This window comes from Lampetra fluviatilis, chromosome 23, assembly GCF_964198595.1.
Source record: "Lampetra fluviatilis chromosome 23, kcLamFluv1.1, whole genome shotgun sequence".
Classification (NCBI taxonomy): Eukaryota; Metazoa; Chordata; class Hyperoartia; order Petromyzontiformes; family Petromyzontidae; genus Lampetra; species Lampetra fluviatilis.
In genome coordinates this window covers 11,793,369-11,813,035 of record NC_136297.1, presented here as the reverse complement: position 1 = coordinate 11,813,035, position 19,667 = coordinate 11,793,369, and the positions used below count along the sequence as shown (strand labels likewise).

The 19,667-nt window shown below is 57.2% G+C and overlaps 1 protein-coding gene across 1 annotated transcript in view; it reads left to right on the top strand.

The window, feature by feature from the left end:
• The first annotated feature begins 5,517 nt into the window (after positions 1-5,517).
• The window catches only part of LOC144940803 (protein sidekick-2-like), a 223,213-nt gene continuing 209,063 nt past the window's right edge, over positions 5,518-19,667 (top strand). Inside the window, 1 exon segment of the mRNA XM_078867226.1 lies at positions 5,518-5,683. Coding sequence (XP_078723352.1) covers positions 5,617-5,683 — 67 coding nt within the window. The 5' untranslated portion in view covers positions 5,518-5,616.

The following is a 19,667-nucleotide window of genomic DNA, read 5'->3' as shown; positions in this document are numbered from 1 at the left end:
TAATTGGTTGTTGCTGTGTGTGTTTCACAGGAAGAATCACAGTCCAACCCCCCCCCCACTCCTCTTAACGATTGTAATTGGGTTCCACGAAACCGGTTGTGAAATGGTTTGGTCATTAAGCGAGGTGAGGAAGTATGCGTGAGAGGCGTAATTCGTTCGGATAGCATCGTAAGTTAACCCTTATTTACCCCCCCCCTCCCCCAAATCGCAACTTTATAATATTTAAACAATGGATAGTAATGCATAAAAATACTGACAACAGTATAAACACATAATGTTAAAAATAAACATGGTTAATCAATGCATTAATTAATATTTACTGTACCTACCAGATCCCATCATTAGCAGGGGAATGGTCGGCAAGTGAAAACACATTGGGCTCTATGGAGACACTACACCACTATACACTGCACTACTATACACTACACTATACACTACACACTACACTACACCAATATACACTACACTATACACTACACATTGGGCTCTATGGAGGCACTACACCACTATACACTGCACTACTATACACTACACTACACTATACACTACACACTACACTACACCAATATACACTACACTATACACTACACATTGGGCTCTATGGAGGCACTACACCACTATACACTACACCACTATACACTATACACTACACACTACACTACACCAATATACACTACACTATACACTACACATTGGGCTCTATGGAGGCACTACACCACTATACACTACACCACTATACACTACACTATACACTACACACTTCACTACACCAATATACACTACACTATACACTACACTATACACTGGGCTCTATGGAGGCACTACACCACTATACACTGCACTACTATACACTACGCTATACACTACACACTACACTACACCAATATACACTACACTATACACTACACCAATATACACTACACTATACACTACACATTGAGCTCTATATGGAGGCCCGACGTTAAGCGAGTAGGGGGTCGTCCATAAATGACGTCACGCACCTAGGGGGGGTCAGACATTTGTGACGATGTGTGAGGAGGGGGGGGGGGTGAGAAATGTGACGTCACATCAAAATGCGCAACCTTAAATAAATACAGACAACACGTTCCACTTAATAAAATAGACTTTTTAATAAATGTTTTCTCCTACAACATCAGAGTGCAGCGCCACATTAAATACGCACTGCAATGACAATAATTTAAAGCGATTTGAAGCATCTTTTATTTTCTGGGGGGGGGGGGGGGCAGAGCTTTGTGACGTCATATTTGAGGGGCCTCTGACTTTTTGTGACGCCGTGTGACGAGTGGGGGGGGGTTGAAGATCGTTCAAAATCGCGTGACGTCATTTATGGACGGCCGCTACGCTTTAACAGGAGTGGTCGTTCGGAGGGGTTCTACTGCACAGCGCGACGGACGCGTTGCGTGAATCCGATGCAGATGTGTGTGTGGATGGGGGGGGGCTGTTTAATCACCCGCGGTCGAGTCGCAGCAGCCCTTGCACGGGGCGCTGCCTTCGTCCAGATTCGCTCCCAATCTCGACGATGCGTCTATCGCATTTCCGAGCGCAGCTTCTATTACCCCCGGCCAATTAGCACTTAATTAGCCTGGGATAATGACCCAAGCCACGGTCGTATCTTCTTCCCCCCCCCCACACTCTGTCGCATTTTCCCCTCCCCCACCACCGCCCACGCACCCCCCCCCCTGCCCAACCCAACCTCCCCCCACACACGCAATCCAGCTCCCTCGCCGTTCGATGAAGTCGGCATTGATTAGCCGCTCCCGTGCCCCCTCCACCAACATCCCGGGCTGAGCGCGCGGGGCGGGGGAGTAGTGGCGGGGGGGGGGGGAGTCGTGGCGGGAGGGGGGGTGGCGGGGGGGAGTAGTGGCGGGGGTGGGGTAGTGGCGGGGGGGGGTAGTGGCGGGGGGAGGTGGCGGGGGGGGGGTGGCGGGGGGGAGTAGTGGTGGGGGGGGGAAGTCGTGGCGGGGGGGGGGTGGCGGGGGGGGGAGTAGTGGTAGAGAATGAGGGAGTAGTGGCAGGGGGGGCGCTAGTGGCAGGGGGGGCGCTAGTGGCGGGGGGGGGCGGTAGTGGCGGGGTGGTGGGGTAGTGGCGGAGGGGGGGGAGCGCGCAGGGGTAGCGGGGAGCCCCCCGGGAAGGGGGAGGGGCGGGGGTGTTGGCAGGGAGGGGGTCAGGGGCGCCGACTGGTTATTGGTGATTGATGATAATTAGTAGAAACGACGGTGTTCGCGATTACTAAAATTGATTTTTTTCTGGAGGCCCTTTTTTGTACCTGCCGTTAACGTTATTAGATTAATAATGATCGCGGGCGGGGGGGGGGGGTTCGTTAATTATTTAAATAATTGCGTATTCCGTCTTGGCGTGTAGGGATTGATGCGATAATGTTCAGTCCGATGATGGTTGTGGTTAGATGTAATGTTGATAATGATGGTTAGAAGAGAATCAACGATAATTGCAATGATGTATGATGATGATGACATTAATGATGTAGTTATCGAGATTATGACGTCGGTGGTGCGGATTATGTCATGTGACGGTCACGATGATGGTGATGATGATGTTGGTGGTGTCGGTCATGGTAGTGATGGTGAAATGATGATGACGACGACGATGGTGCCAGATGCTAATGATGTGATGATGATGGTGGTATGATCATGGTGATAATGGTAAGATGATTATCGTGAGATTATGGTGATGATGATGGTTAATATTAATGTTTATGACGATGCAGCGATAACAATCATGGTAATGATGGTAAAATCGTTGGTGATCGTGACGGTGAGATGATGGTGGTTGTGATGATGGTGAGATGATGGTGGTTGTGATGACGGTGAGGTGATGATGAGATGATGGTGGTTGTGATGATGGTGGTCCTGATGACGGTGTGATGATGGTGGTTGTGATGATGGTGTGATGATGGTGGTTGTGATGATGGTGGTTGTGATGACGGTGTGATGATGGTGGTTGTGATGATGGTGTGATGATGGTGGTTGTGATGGTGGTGGTTGTGATGATGGTGAGATGATGGTGGTTGTGATGGTGGTTGTGATGATGGTGAGATGATGGTGGTTGTGATGATGGTGGTTGTGATGACGGTGAGATGATGGTGGTTGTGAGTATGGTATGATGATGGTGGTTGTGATGGTGGTTGTGATGATGGTGGTTGTGATGATGGTGGTTGTGATGACGGTGAGATGATGATGATGGTGGTTGTGATGATGGTATGATGATGGTGGTTGTGATGGTGGTTGTGATGATGGTGGTTGTGATGATGGTGGTTGTGATGACGGTGAGATGATGATGATGGTGGTTGTGATGATGGTATGATGATGGTGGTTGTGATGGTGGTTGTGATGATGGTGGTTGTGATGACGGTGAGATGATGATGATGTGCTGCTTTCCAATTGTCCCGTGAGCGCCGCTCGTTCCACGCTAATGTTAAAGGTCGTGAGCGGCACCGCCCACCAGGGGCCGCGCGAGCCAATCAGAGACTCGAACCGCGGGCGCGTTCATCCGATCCCACCCCCACCCACCAACCCTCCCCTCTTACCACCCCCCCACCAAAACTTAGAAAGATGTCACGTGACCCGCTCTCGTTTCGCGTAGAGTGGTGCAAAACGAGAGAGAGCGCGCGTGCGAGAGAGAGGGGGGGGGAGCGCGCGCGTGCGAGAGAGAGGGGGGGGGCGCGTGCGAGAGAGAGGGGGGGGAGCGCGCGCGTGCGAGAGAGAGGGGGGGGCGCGTGCGAGAGAAAGGGGGGGGCGCGTGCGAGAGAGAGGGGGGGAGCGCGCGCGTGCGAGGGAGAGGGGGGGGGCGCGCGCGTGCGAGGGAGAGGGGGGGGAGCGCGCGCGTGCGAGGGAGAGGGGGGGGAGCGCGTGCGAGGGAGAGGGGGGGGGAGCGCGGGCGAGGGAGAGGGGGGGGGAGCGCGCGCGTGCGAGGGAGAGGGGGGGGCGCGCGCGTGCGAGAGAGAGGGGGGGGGGAGCGCGCGCGTGCGAGAGATAGGAGGGGGGGGGGAGCGCGCGCGAGAGAGAGAGGGGGGGGGGCGCGCGAGAGAGAGGGGGGGGGGCGCGAGAGAGAGAGGGGGGGGGGCGCGCGAGAGAGAGAGGGGGGGCGCGCGCGAGAGAGAGAGAGGGAGTGCGCGCGCGAGAGAGAGAAAGGGGGTGAGAGCGCGCGCGCGAGAGAGAGAGGGGGGGAGCGCGCGCATGCGAGAGAGAGAGAGGGAGGACACGGCAGCGGAGGGTGAAGCTCCCAGCGCGCGCACACCACGCGAGGCGCCACAGCGCGACGATTGCTCCTCCTGTAGAGAGGGAAGGAGCGGCGTGTCCGCACTGAGACACCGAGCCGGGAAGGAGGGGAGAAGGCGGTGGGAGGTAGGGGGCGGGCGGGAGCGGGGTGGGGTGGAGCGGAGCGGAGCGGGCCTGGACCGAGAGAGACGGAGATAACGGACGAGGCGGGCACGGGCAGAGAGCGCGCGAGAGAGCGAGACGGGTATAGAGGAGCGGAGGAGAAGAGGCATCTCTGGCTGGCTCCATCGGCACGCGATCCGTTCCCACCCTCCTTACCCCCCCTTACCCTCCCCCCCCCTATCCTCGCGTAGCCCTAGGATCCTCCTATCGCCAGCCTCTCTATCTGTGCCACGCTTAAGATTCCGCGCCGCTGTGTTTGCGGAATGAGTTGGAATGAGTTGGGCTGTAAATTGGGGAAGTTAATTGCGCCTCGCTCCGACGGGCGAATCCACCGCGTGGACCCGCGCGGGGAACCAGGAGCGCACACGCCGCCACACCCTCGCTCCGGTGGTGGTGGTGGTTGTGGTGGTTGTGGTGGTGGTGGTGGTTGTGGCGGTGGTTATATCTCATCGCTAAAGCGCGTTCCTCCGGCTCGCCTCTCCGTCGTCATTATTCTCGTCATTATTTTGACGGCAACAACGCAAACAACAATTCCGCTGTGAAGACCCCAGTGCAGAGCCGGGCTCGCGCAGCGCAGCAGGGAGTCCAACGTGAACCACCACCTCGAAGACCCCCCCCACACACCCTACTCCCCCCCACCCTACTCCCCCTTACTACCCCCCTCCCCCCACAACCCCCCCCACTCGCCTTCGGAAGGAAGGTTGAATCGAGTTGGGATTTGGGCGCTTTGCGGAGCGCGCACACGAAGAGAGATTAGTGGCGGAACGTGGAGTCGCCACGCCGAGACTCCGTCGTTACCCCCCTCGCTAACCTCTTCCTCCCCACCCACCCACCCCTCCTCAAGCCGTCGAAGGTCCCCTCTAACCCCTCAACACACACCCCCTGCCTCTCGTGGTCGGTAACGAGGAGCGGAGAGGAAGACGCAACGTACGAAGCTGACGCCGTGAAGGACCGAGCTCCGCTCTGCGTGCAACTCCAACTCTACCCGAAGCGGCCCCGGGATTCCTTCATCTCATCCGTCCGGATCCAGTCGAGGGGGGGGGGCCCAGCCGAGGGGGGTGCCCAGCCGAGGGGGGCCCAGCCGAGGGGGGGGCCCAGCCGAGGGGGGGCCGAGCCGAGGGGGGCCTGAACGAGAGACTCCAGCCACTGGAGGAGCGGAACGAGGGGCGCAGAGCCCCCCAAACAAAGCAGCACGGCCATGCGCGTCCTCGTCCTCCTCCTCGTCCTCGCCTTCCTCGGGGCTGCGCTCGTGGCGTCGACTGAAGGTAGCGGTCTCGGGAGTTTCGTGTGTGCCACTACGCGAGTGACTCTGTGTCACTGTGACTGTGTCACTGTTTGCCACTCCGCGTGTGCGTCACTGCAGTTGTCGGTGTCCCTGCGCATGTCGGTGTGTCGCTGTGCGCGTGTATTTGTGTCGGTGGCACTGCGCGAGGGGAGAGGCAGTGTAGTGGTTAGCGCGCTGCACTACGAACACGGCGACCCGGGTTCTTTACCCGCTCACGGCTACCAAACACCACGTGACGATAATCTAAACCGTTTCTGGGCCTCTCCTAGGTCGACTCGGCCTCGAGCGAGTACCCGGTGCGATGAGAAACCATCGCCACTGGGGAGACAAAGGCGGCCGAGCGAGGTGCTGGCCACCTACTCCCTCGTGTATACTGTGGCGGCCTTCATAGGTGCTCGCCAAAAGCACTTGTCCAAAGCACTTGCCCCAACAGTCTGTTAAGGCTACACGGGGGCATCTTTGCCTTTTTTGTTACGTGTGTGTGACACTGCAAATTCCACTGGATCGCTGCGCGGTCGCGTGCGTGTGTGATGCTGTACGAGCACGTGTGTGTGTGTGACACTGTACGAGCACGTGTGTGTGTGATGCTGTACGAGCACGTGTGTGTGTGACACTGTACGAGCACGTGTTTGTGTGTGACACTGTGCGAGCACGTGTTTGTATGTGACACTGTGCGAGCACGTGTGTGTGTGACACTGTGCGAGCACGTGTGTGTGTGACACTGTACGAGCACGTGTGTGGGTGTGTGACACTGTGCGAGCACGTGTGTGTGTGACACTGTACGAGCACGTGTGTGTGTGTGTGACACTGTGCGAGAACGTGTGTGGGTGACACCGTACGAGCACGTGTGTGTGTGACACTGCGTGCGTGTGTGACACTGCGAGAACGTGCGTGTGTGTGCGTGTCACTGCAACAACGGCGCGTTTTTGTTGTTGCTCCGCGCGACATTCGGCGGCGACGATGCGCGACCTCTCCATTTGCATTCTCGCCGCGTCTTAAGTGCCATGGCATCTCGAGACGAGGGCTGTGTGTGTGTGCTGTGTGTGTGCTGTGTGTGTGTCTGCTGTGTGTGCCGTGCTGTGTGTGCCGTGCTGTATGTGTGCTGTGTGTGTGCTGTGTGTGTGTGCTGTGCCGTGCTGTGCGACTCGCACGGCGTGGTGACGGCGTCTGCTGGTGTCCTACATTGTGCCGGGGAGCGGGGGCGCAGTGGTTAGCGCCCTCCGCTACGGACCTGGCGAAACCGGACTTCGATTCGACACCAGTTTACGATTTTGGGAAGCAGGTCCGAGGGCCTCCCCGGGGTCGGATCGGGCTTCAGAATGAGTGCCCCGTGCGGTTTTGTAAACATCGCCACGGGGGAGACAAAGGCGGTCGAGCGTGGTGCTGATCACCCACCTCCCCGTGTACGCTGCTCGCTAACAGCACTTTCCCCAGCAGCCTGTTGGAGGCTATACTGGGGGGGGGGGGGTCTTTGTCTTTGTTACAATGCATCGTCTTGTGTGTATTTGCGCGTGTGTGAATGTGTGTGTACGTGTGAGGAGCGGTTGCGTAGTGGTTAGTCGCTGCGCTGCGCTACGAATCCGGCGACCCGAGGTCGATTTCGACTCGCCTCCGGCCGGCGACAGTGATGGATGATCTGTACCGGTCCCGGGGCCTCTCCCCTGGGTCGGCTCGGCCCTTAAATGCTGACCAGCCCGGGTGTGGCGCTTATTAACGTCAACACTGGGACGACAAAGGCGGCCGGGCGTGGTGCTGGCCACCCCCCCAACCCCCTCGTGTGCCACTCGCTGACACTTGCCCCCCAAAAGTCTGAAGGCTATAAACGGGGGGGGGGGGACTTTGTCTTTGTGCGCGAGAGTCCGACGCGATCACCGACCCGGATCTCGATTGCATTCTCGACATCGGTGGTGAGTTGCGTCCAAGCCGAGGCCAGGACTCCCCCCCCCCCCCCCCCCCGTTTGTCGACTCTGCACATACATGTAAATCTGGTGCGGTGTGAAAAGTAAAAAAACAACCACAGCGCTAGGGAGACAAAGGCGGACGTGCGTCTTATCAGCCACAACTTTACCTCTGTCTAGATGTGCTCGCGACCATGGTCTGTAGAGGCTTCATGGGTGGACTGTTTGTGTGTGCGTGTGGAAGCTTCACGGTGCGATTGTGTTTGTGTGTGTGTGGAGGTCTCACGGGGAGACTGTGTTTGTGTGTGTCTGTGTGACACCGTGACTGGTGACTGCGCTAGTGTTTAATCTCCCTACATGCATAGTCTGCGCTGGGCGGGGCCGATTGTGGCGTAGCGTTGAGCGCACTGCGCTGCGGAGCCCACGCCGTCCGAGTTCGATCCCCAGCCACCACGTGCCCTGCCATGGGTGGCATTGCGCGAGAGTCTGCAATGTAATCTGCACCAAGCGGCGCATTGACCGCCGTGATGAAGTATGGTCAACCACACCTCCACGATCAACGACACGTGGTGGTAGTGGTGGGTGGGCGGGATGAGGTGGTGGCACAGGGAATGAGGTGGTGAGAGAGGGAATGTGGTGGTGAGAGAGAGGGGATCATTTCATTCAGCGACGTGTCCCCTCTGCTCGCTCTGCCGCAGCAGATCGCGATAGAACAATCGCCACTCCGCCGCTAATCGTGCGCGCCGTGTTCGGACACAAGTGGAGTCCCACACAGGCGGTCGTTGTCACGCGGGTGGCGAGAGACGTTTGGGAATGCGGACGACGCCTCCTGGCAATGTAGACGACCCACCACCTTCCCCTCCCTCCCTCTCCTCCTCCTCCTCTTCTCCCTCTCTCCATCGCCACGCTTTGCGATTTGGGGACAAACGTTCAGCAAGCCTGGTGCGTTTTTATTGACGTGGATTTTGCTCTGTGTGGTTTATCTGTGTGGCATGCGTGTATGTGAATGGGTAAGCGGCGGGTGTTTAGTGGTTTGCACACCACTGCGAGACTCGAGTAAAATTCCTGAATCGGTGTCGGCGAACACTCGGTGATGAACATCTGAAGCGGTCCTGGGGCTCCCTTCCCACCTTGGCCATGTTCGCCAACGGCACTTGCCCCAACGGTGGTGTAAAGGCTAACCGGGGCATCTTTGCCTTTGTCTTTTTTTTGTGTGTCGCCAGCCGCCTCTTGTCGCCGGAGCCAGAGATCCGTGGTTTGTGATGGTGGTGGTGGTGTTGGGGGGGGGGGTGGTGTACGGGGGGGGGGGGGATGTCCATGCCTTTCCGGAATAAACGTTGCAATTACGGCGCTATCAACATCACTGCCGTTGATGGTGATGCGATGAGCGTCGCCTTATTGAATTGCCCACAGTGTTCGGGCTGCATGGCCACAAATCGCGCCGTGCCTTTCGCTTTCCGCGGGCGAGTGGGCGAGAGAGCGGGCGAGGCGCACGGGGCTGATGCTGTGAAATAGTGGAACGATGCCGGCTCTGCGCGCAACGACGAGTCGACAACTGCAACCGGCGCTCTCGTGTGCGATCCTTTCGCCGCGACACGTTCACTCTCGCGACGGGCCGAGACGACCCAAACGAAGAGGGCGAAACGAGAGAGACGACGGGGACGCAGCGACGCGATCAATCGCATCGCGACCCCCCCCCCCACACACACACACACACATAAATCGAATCGCCCGAACGGGAACGTTTGATGGATTTTGAGAGACCCGCGGCATTTCGTGCGACGGCGTCTTGCTGGCCGAGGAGGAGTGGTGGTGGTGCAGGCGGGCTGAGCTCGCTTCGTTATGAATCTCCGCCCAAACGAAAGTTATATTCGAGGGCCACGGATGACATCTGCGGCGCGTGATGTCTGAATCGGTCCTGCCCTGCCCCCCCCCCCTCGGTCCCACGTCTTCGTCTCTATTCACCAACCTGCGCCGAGGATCGTGGTGAAGTATGGTCAAACAGCTCCCCCCCCCACCCACCCACCTCATGACCGATGCGACACAGTAGCGGCCACGCCTGTAATTAATTAATTGCCGTGGCCAATTAAGCGAATCGCTAGCGCTGGGTGAGTGACAGGTTTGAGGGCGGGTTACGGTAGCGTGTGTGTACGTGCACCTAGCCTGGCACAAGCGCCGTGGCGACATCACCTCTAATTAGTGGCAAATCGTGGCTGTTATTGTGGTGATGGTTGTGTACGTGGGGAGCGGTGGTTAGCGCACTGCGCTACGAACCTGGCTCTCCTGGTTCGATTCCCGCACATGGCCAACACCAGTGACGATTATATGAACCGGTCCGGGTCTCCCCTAGGTCGATCCAGCCTCAAACGAGTACCTGGTGCGGTGTGTGAACATCACCACTAGGGAGACAAAGGCGGTCGGGCGTGGTGCTGGCCACCCATCCCCTCGTGTGCCCTGCCGGCCTTCATAGGTGCTCGCTACCAGCACTTGCCCCAACAGTTTATTAAGTCTATATGGGGAATATTTGTCTTTATGTACGTGCTCATTTGTCTGTGTGCAAATATACAAGTCCGACCCCCCCCCCCCCGGCCATATCCTTAAAAGAATTGGGGCAAGTGTCGCTGACCAGCACCTATCTGAAGCCCCACGCGGTTCAAGAGGCAGTGGTGCGCCTGGCACCACGCCCGGCTCGCATTCGTCTCTCCCAGTGCTGACGCTTAACGCCCACCGCACCACGACGCCCACCGCACCACGACGCCCACCGCACCACGACGCCCACCGCACCACGACCCCCGGCGCACCACGACCCCCGGCGCACCACGACCCCCGGCGCACCACGACGCCCACCGCACCACGACGCCCGCCGCACCACGACCCCCGGCGCACCACGGCATCAGCCGCAACAGATTCCTGGAGGCGCACGACCGGTTCCGACATTTTCCACACCCACTGATGTTGGCCTTGAGCCGGGAGATTTAAAAAATAAAATAAAAAAACCTCGGATCACCGGATTCGTCTCAGCACTGCCGCTGGTTCCAATTCACGCGTAACGACAGCCGCAGCAGCAGCAGCCGCCACCACCGTGTGGTTCAGGAGCTCTCGACGCCGGTGTCGAGATCTGCCGCTCGCCACGAGAGGGTGCTTCAGCAGAATGTTGTTCTCGTGTCGTTTTGCTCTTCCTCCCTCCTCGCAGTATTTGTTTGGCTAACGCGGCGCACCCACCCCCCTCCACCCAACAAATCGCGCGTCTTTAACGCATCTCCGTGTGGGTCTCCGTGTGCGTCGCTGTGTCGAGGCGGCTTTACCACGCGGGTGGCGACGGCGCGGTCGATGGTGACGCCAGTGCGCTCACCACGGGACTATACGCCACCGCAGCTCCGTGCCGCGCAGAGACAAAGATCCCCCGTATAGCCTGTAACAGACTGTTGGGGAAAGTGCTGTTAGCGAGTAGCCCACGCCGCCACCGCTGGCTCGCACACGCCTGTGAACAAAGACAAAAAAAGGCCGGCACGGCACACGAGGGGCTGGGTGGCCAAGCACCACGCCGGGCCGCCTTTGTCTCCCCAGTGGCGATGATTTTTACGCATCGTACCACCATGTACTAATTTGAGGCCGAGTCGACCTAGGGGAGGCCCAGGACCGGTTCAGATAATCGTCACCGTGGTGTTGGTGAGCGGGATTCGAACTGGGGTCGCCGGGTTTCGTAGCGCAGCGTAGCGCTAACCAACTACACTACCGCTCCCCACAAACACACACACACGCACTCCATCTCTCTATAGACAAGCGCGCTGATACCTGGCGTGTACATTTAACAGCGCCGCGTCTCGGGTGGACCTATCGGCTGCGGCGCTGTCTGCTGTTACTCTCCCCCCCCCTCCCAAAATAAAATAACAAAAAACCTACCTCGGACTCCTCCGTGAGTGAGCTTTTGAGTGCGCGCCTCATAAATCACGGCGTTATCGCGAGGGAGGGGGCCCGAGGGGCATGGGGTTGGTGGGGTGGTTGTGGTGGTGGTGGTGGGGGTGGTGGTGGTGGTGGGGGTGGTAGTGGTGGTGGGGGTGGTAGTGGTGGTGGGGGTGGTAGTGGTGGTGGGGGTGGTGGTGGTGGTGGGGGTGGTGGTGGTGTGGGTGGTGGTGGTGGGGGTGGTGGGGGTGGTGTTGGTAGTGCTGCTATATTCCCACCGGCTTTGGGCTGCCGAAGCGAAGCGAGCACCGAACATGGGGGGGGGGGCAGCGGACGATTTTGAAAATGAGAGCCGGAGTTGAGCTCTGAGGGTTCCGCTTGAGAGAGGAAGGGGGGTGGGGGTGCAGCGGTGAGATGATTCTCGGTGGGCTGCTGCTCGTGGCTGGTGATGTTGCTGGGAATATCGTTAAGGGTCAGTGGTGGGGCTGCCTACTGGTCTGGCTAGTAGGGTGGAGTTGGGTGTTGGGGGGGAGGGGGCGGCGGGCAGTGATAGGGCGGGTGCTCGTGTGGCCAGTAGGTTTGGATGTGGGGTTGGGTCGGTATAGGGGCCAGCCCCCCCCCCTGACCCCCCCCTGCCCCCCATCATGGCGACCCCGCTGCTATGATAACATGGGGGGGGGGGTGATGGGTGTCCGGTCCGGCATTGGAATTTAGCCGCTGAACACCGTACGCTACCAGTGGAAGATAGAGCTCAGCTATGTAAATAGGCCAGCTATTTTAGCTCGGCGATGCATATTTACTGAGATGCAGCCCGTTTCGTTAAGGGACGGAGGTTGGCGGGGGGGGGGGTAGAGGGGAGGGGGTGTGGAGGGAGGAGGGTGTTGGAATCGTCCACCACGAGCGTCCACCACGAGAAACTGAGTCTCCTTCTCGAGCGGTTCATCTCGAATTCACGATGGAGCGAAGCTCCCCCCCCCCGACCTATGAATAACTTCGTTACCGATGATCAGCAGACAGCTAGCGCGAGCTTCTGTAGAATGTTCACGAGATAATAAGAATAACAAGAATAATGGGGATCGCGCTGTGTATTGCCGTGGTGCCGGGAGGCCTCGCAGATGACACGAGGCGACTGTTTGGTGAATCACGGTCGGGGGTTGACACACGGCCCGGGAAGGTGGTGGTGGGGCAGGAGAGCAAGTAGCTTGGCGATCTCCTCGATATTCTAGCGCGGTGTGTGTGTACGTTGAGCTTTTTTCGCACCGTACGTAGCCAAGCGGGCTAATCGGAGGTGCTGGGCAAGGACGCCGAACTAAACACAAACAGCAGTTCTAAGGGAATGAGTTTTCAAATCGGGATGGTTTCACTGCGCGTAGCTCCGGTAGCTTCCTCGTATCGGAGCGGTCCAGATGGCCGCAGAAGCGCCTCTGAAAACGCGCGATGCGGTGACCACCACCGGGTTTTTTTTGTGTCGATGGCCAGCCAGAGCCCGCTGCTGCGAGGATGACGGGGTTTGTGTGATGGTTTATGCTCCTTTGTTGGTAATGCGATTCCTCCTTCCACCCACCACCACCACCCACCACCACCACCCACCTAAGCTTGACATGGAATAGAAATCACGATTTGGCGAAACATCAAATTTCAATTATCTCGGCTGTCCTGGTTAAATAAATACAATTGTAATATTCATCATTATCATAATCATTATTTCATCATCATTAATTCATCATTACATCATCATTAAATCATCATCATCAGGTAATAAAAAAAGAATTCATTAAACAAATCATTAAATTATTATCATCAAATGATTATCATTAAATTGCCATCAAAAATATCGGTATATAAATTGTATATAAAAGCCCAACATTTCAATACAGAACTCTCTTGATACTATGAAGACTGAGACTTTTATGGATAAATTATTCCAATCTAATTATTGTTTTAAAGTGGCATTCTCGAGCCAAAATTCCACGTCTAATAGCTGGCTCTGACTCTCGATAGAAAAAATGCAATTACTTCCACTAAGTGGAACTATATTTTATCGACCTCGGGGAGAGGGGGGGGGTGATGATGTGCCCGTGTGGATTCCTCGAGTGTTAGCGCAATGGGTGCTTGACGCATTGCCGCCACAAAGCCTGCAAAGCCGAGTTCGATTCGGTGACAAAAAATATCTGAACCGGTACTGGTCATGGGCCCCCCCTCCCGTAGGTCGACTCGGCCTTAAAAAAATTGACCACCTGCTTCGGTAGGTAAAAACCTCGCCGACTGGGGGAGACGAATATGCTCGTGAAACGCGGTGACACCCACGCACCGCCACGGCCTCGCAGCACTTGCCCCAACAGCCTGGCTAAAGGCAAGTCCACACGGGTGCCCTTTGTCATTGTCTCTTGTAATGGAACGCGAGTGTATAAGAGCGCTTGAGATGTGTTCGCAAGATAGAGAAATGTCTCCACCACAGCACCCCCCCCCCCGTCGCACCCGCCTAAACGCATCGTTAATAAAACACCACTATCCTAGTGGTGTTTTTGGACGTCAGCGCCTGAAATATATATATAGAATATCAAATACACGGGACACAATGTATGGGTGAATTACGCTAAGCACGCACGCGCGCGTGTAAGAGACATTTTACAAAGCCGTATACATGACAATGGAGCTTGAGATTCCAATACGTGTCACAACAATGCGTAGTGTAACGTGTAATAGGAATCTCATTAACCGGCGATGTAATAATATTATTAATAGTCCTGGGTGGTGGTGGTGGTGGTGGCGGTGGTGGTGGTGGTGGCGGCTACGCTACATGTGGCCTGTATTGCTCCAACACTGTGGAGGCAGCAGGGGAGGGTTGGTGGATCACTCACACACTCACACACTCACACACTCACACACACACTCACTCACACACTCACTCACTCACTCACACACTCACTCACTCACACACTCACTCACACACACTCACACACTCACACACTCACACACTCACACACTCACTCACACACACTCACACACACACTCACACACTCACACACTCACTCACACACTCACTCACACACTCACTCACACACTCACTCACACACTCACACACTCACTCACACACTCTGCAGGATCGCCGCATCACCAACGAAGCGGGTATGGGGGGGGGGGTCACTGGGGACTTCATCCAGCAGTGGATTGACTGGGCGTTGTCTGCGGTGCCCTGCAGCAGCAGCAGCAGCAACAGCAGGGGCAGGGACAGGGCGTCTCCGTGCTTCGCACGCGGAGCGCGGCGCGACTCACGGCAACGATCCTTGGATCATTGAGTCAACGAGGCCCGAATTATTGGCACAACATCATCGCCACCAAATATTTGGCAAATATTTCGGCAGACTGCCTCGAAGCATTTTCCGTAGCGATCACAAATATGTCCGATAGTAAGATCCCGGCGGTCGTTTTTTTTTTTAAACGAGAAATGTAATTAAATCGACACGGATGTATGATTTCAAAGAAGAATATCGGTTGAGAGGTGTGGGCGGATTTGATGGGGAGAGAGAGAGGGGTGGAACCGACTGAGATGTGAAACGTCTGCGGAATATGCAAATGCCTGTCAAATGTATCTCTGTAAAGCGGACGAATGTCCACGCGAAGGCTTTCCTGGCCACGGTGAATGTAACTTACACACCGGGCGGATGCCGCTACCGATTGGTACCCACTCCCCCGTAACCCCCACCCCGCCTCTAAGTGGGAACCGAGAATGAGGCCCGCGTGTGCGCAATAGGCGGGGGGTGGGGGGCGAGGTGTCGATCACGTATTGACGCACGATGGCGTTCTGCCGCTCGCGTTCATCGCTCGAATTAAAATTCCATCCGAGCCATGGCGCACCCTCTATTTCGGGAGCCGCAACGCGCGTTTTCGTCGTTGTTGTTGTTGTGTTGTTGTTGTGTTGTTGGTGGTGTTGTTGTGTTGTTGTTGTGTTGTTGGTGGTGTTGTTGGTGTTGTTGTGTTGTTGTTGGTGTTGTCTGCGCGTCCTTCCGTTAGTTCACGCGCACGCAGCCGCCGAGTTTGATTCCCAACCCCACGTGTCCCCTGGGCATCTGCCTAGGTCCACTCGGCCTTAAGTGCGCTACCACGTGGTGCGGACGTGCACGTCTCCTGGGCAGTGGGGGAGGGGGAGAGGCAAAGGCGGCCGAGGGTGGCGCTGCTCGTGGCCGCCTCGTCGTTTACCGTTCCGGCCTTAATAGGTGCTCGCTAACAGCACTCTGTCCTGATGCTGTGGCTGGTCTAAATGCTTTTCGTGTGCATCCCCTTGTCCTATCCCTCTGTGTGTTTGTCCCTCTCTGTGTCTATGCCTGTCTCTCCATCCCCTCGTCCTCAGGCTGTCGCTCTGCCTGTGTGCTTCTACTGGCTGACCGCCCCTCGGTCTGTCCCTTTCTTATCCCTCTGTCTGTACCTCTGTCTAACAGTTTGTCTGTCTGCGTGTCCCCCTGTCTCCCTGCCTGTCTCCCTGTCCGTGGCGCGTGCCCTCACCTGTGGGCCGTGGCTTGTCGGGACCGCGCGTGCCCAGCGTGGTCAGCAGCGGCTCTGCTGCACGGGGGGGGGGGGGGGCAATGTCGAGGTGGGGAGAGGGGGGGGGGGCTCGTTTCCATCTAACAGATGTTTCTACTCTGCTCCGAATCGTTTCTTGTTATTCCGCGCGCGTTAAGCCCCCCCCCTCCCACTGCGTGCGCACCACACGTACAATCACAATAGACAGAGGCCCTGCCCCGTTGCGGCCACTACCAGCAGCCTTTCAAAGACTGTGGGGGGTGAGTGGGGTGGTGGTGGCTTTTAGCGAGCACCTATTAAATGCACGACGCTTTCACGATTGGTTGCGTGACCAGAATTAGACGCGGGGACGGCTCCGTCTATCCGCGGTGCTGATGTCGTGACGACACCGCACCACACCTGTTTATTAAGGCCGAGTCTACCTAGAAGGGGGGGGGGGAGTCCAGTCCTGTGCCGGTTTAAATCCTCGCAGGTCGGCCTCGAGCACCGCGCAAACCGCTGCACCACCGCTCCCCATACAACACAAAGACAAAGATGCACCCCCCCCCCGCCCGCCATCCAACCCATAACCTTAACAGGTTTTGGGGGCAAGCGCTGTTAGCGAGCGCCTATGAAGGCCGCCACGGCACACGAGGGGGTGGGTGGTGGGTGGCCAGCGATGCTTACAAAAAGACAAAGACCCCCACATAGCCTCAACAGACTGTAGGGGCAAGTGCTGTTAGCGAGCACCTATTAAGGCCACCACGACACACGAGGGGGTGGGTGGCCAACACCACGCCCGACCGCCTTTGTCTCCCCAGTGGCGATGTTTACACATCGTACCAGGTACTCATTTGAGGCTGAGTCGGCCTAAGGGAGGTCCAGGACCAGTTCAGATAATCGTCACCGGTGTTGGCCGTGAGCGGGAATCGAACTCGGGTCGCCAGGTTCGTAGCGCAGCGTAGCACTAACCGCTCCACCACCGCTCCCCCCGCCCCTCCCCAACACACGCACGCACACTGGCACGCGCGCGTTCATTATAGGCGTTCAATTAAAAACGCCATCACCCACTCGATATATATGTGTGTGTATATATATATTTAAAAGTTCAATTATTAAAATGTCATTTCATTTTCTATCTTTTTTTCCCATCTCCCCCCCCCCCCAAAAAAAAACCTACCCCACCCCACCCCTCCCCTTCAACTCTTTCTACCAGAGGGGCGAAAAAATATCTCGGTGGGAATGAAATGAGAGATGTAGGAATCTCATTTTATTAACAATTACCCAGAGCACTTGGCCATTCGACTTCTCCCATTTGTAATTGACCGGACCGTCCGTGGTTAACCCTGACCCCGTGCTCCATTCCAAAACCCATATAAATCTACTCCTTAGTCCTGACCGACATATCCCAAAACCCTATACATCTACCCCAATCTTAACTCTGTAGAGCTATCCCGAACCCTATATAGCTACTCTTAGTTCTTTTTTTTCGGTAAAGTCACGTAGGTAAAGAAAATTGAAATTCAAATTTTAAAAAATCAAATATTAATTTTAATTTCAATTTTTTTACCTACGTGACTTTACCGAAAACAAAAACTAAGAGTATGAATCCTTGCAGTCACGAAAGCTTCAAATCTAGAAGCTATATAGCTATTCCATGTATTATCCCCAGCCGTAAAGATCTAACCCCCATCCTAAACGCTGTAGATCGACCACTCACCTGAGCCCTATAGATACACCATGCGCCTGAACCCTGTAGATATACCTGAACATTGGCCCTGTAGCTCTATCCCCCAATCTGAATCCTATACTCTTACCTCTTAACGTAACGCTCTAGTCTCCAATCCTTCAGGTTTATCCCTGACCCCCCGATAGTCAGAGCCGTCCCTAAGGTCGTGGGCGAATCGGGGCGACCGCCCCGGGGCCCTGCACCCCCCCCCCCGCCCCACCCCCACCCCTGTGGACGGCCGTGCCCTGTACACGAGTTCTATGCCTAACCTTAGACCTTGTAGCGCTACCCTAACCTTGTAGCTGAACACCTAACTACCCGCCTTCCCCCACCGTTCTATAATTATATAGTTCTACCCGCAACCCTAACCCTATAGGCTGTAACACCTTTACCCCTACAGCGCGACGGGTTGCATGAATGAATCAATTATTGAGGGTGAGACGGTGTACAAATACTTTGACAATCTGTCAAGCACAACTTGGGTTGGGTGGGCGGGGGGGAATAATATAGCCCCCCCCCACTCTCTACCCAAGACTCACACCCCCCCCCTCTCTCCCCCCCCCCCCTCTCTCCGCCCCCCTCTCTTCCCCCCCCCCCCTCTCTCCCGCCCCCCCCTCTCTCCCCGCCCCCCCTCCCCCAGTGCCGCGCACAGTCATTGAGCGCGCTCGCTTGACGTGTCATGAAATCTTAAAATTGCTTTTTCTGAACTTTAGGCTGCTGATGCTGTAGCTGCTGCAGAAGCAGTAACTGCTGCTTGTCGCTGCTGTAGAGGCAGTAACTGCTGCTGTAGCAGCTGCTGTGGTTGCTACTGCTGCTGTAGCAGCTGCTGTGTCTGCTGCTGCTATGTATATATGGTTGCGATGAGATAACTGCTCATGTAAATTATCCCCTCGATCTTTTAAATCTGCACCCACCCCCCCACCTCCCCCCCTGGTCGCTGATGTAGCGGGACGGCTCGCGATGGCCCCCCCCCCCCCTTTCCACTCCCCCCCCCTTTTCCACCACCCCCAGCGAGCCCGAATAACAAAAGCAAGCAACGTTTAGAAAAGGTTTCTCTACAATCCACCAACGCCAATGACGATAATTTCAATCGGTCCTGGGTTTCCCCTAGGTCGACTCGGCTTCAAATGCGTAACATGGTGGTTAGTGGGTGGGTGTGTGTGAACATCGCATTGTGGGGACGGGCGGGCGGGGGGGGAGACAAACGCGGCGGGCGTGGAGCTGACCAACCAACTCCCACGTGTGCCGCGCGGTCCCAATAGGAGCCGCTCGCTATAGCAGCACTTGCCCCAACAGTCTGTTGGAGGCTATACCGCGGGGAGGGGGGAGGTGGGGAGGGTGAGGTGGGGAGGGGAAGGTGAGGAGGTGGGGAGGGGGAGGTGGGGAGGTGGGGAGGGGGAGTTGGGGAGAGGGAGGTGGGGTGGGGTGGTGGGGTGGGAAGGTGGGGAGGGGGAAGTGGGGAGGGGGAGGTGGGGAGGGGGAGGTGGGGTGGGGGTGGGGAAGGTGGGGGAGGGGGAAGTGGGGAGGGGGAGGGTGGGGAGGGGGAGGTGGGGTGGGGGAGGTGGGGAGGGGAGGGGGAGGTGGGGAGGGGGAGGTGGGGAGGGAGGTGGGGAGGGGGAGGGGGGAGGTGGGGAGGTGGGGAGGGGGGAGGTGGGGAGAGAGGGAGGTGGGGTGGGGTGGGGAAGGTGGGGAGGGGGGAAAGTGGGGTGGGGGGAGGGGGGGGGGGGAAGGGGGGAGGGGGTGGGGGAGGTTGGGGCGTGGTGGGAGGGGAGTGGTTGGGGGGAGGAGAAGTTGGGCGTGGGGGAGGTGGGGAGGGGGTGGGTGGGGTGGGGAGGTGGGGAGGGGTGGGGGTGGGAGGGGGAGTGGGGAGGTGGGAGGTGGGGAGGGGGAGGTGGGGAGGAGGGAGGGTGGGGAGGGGGAGGTGGGGAGGGGGG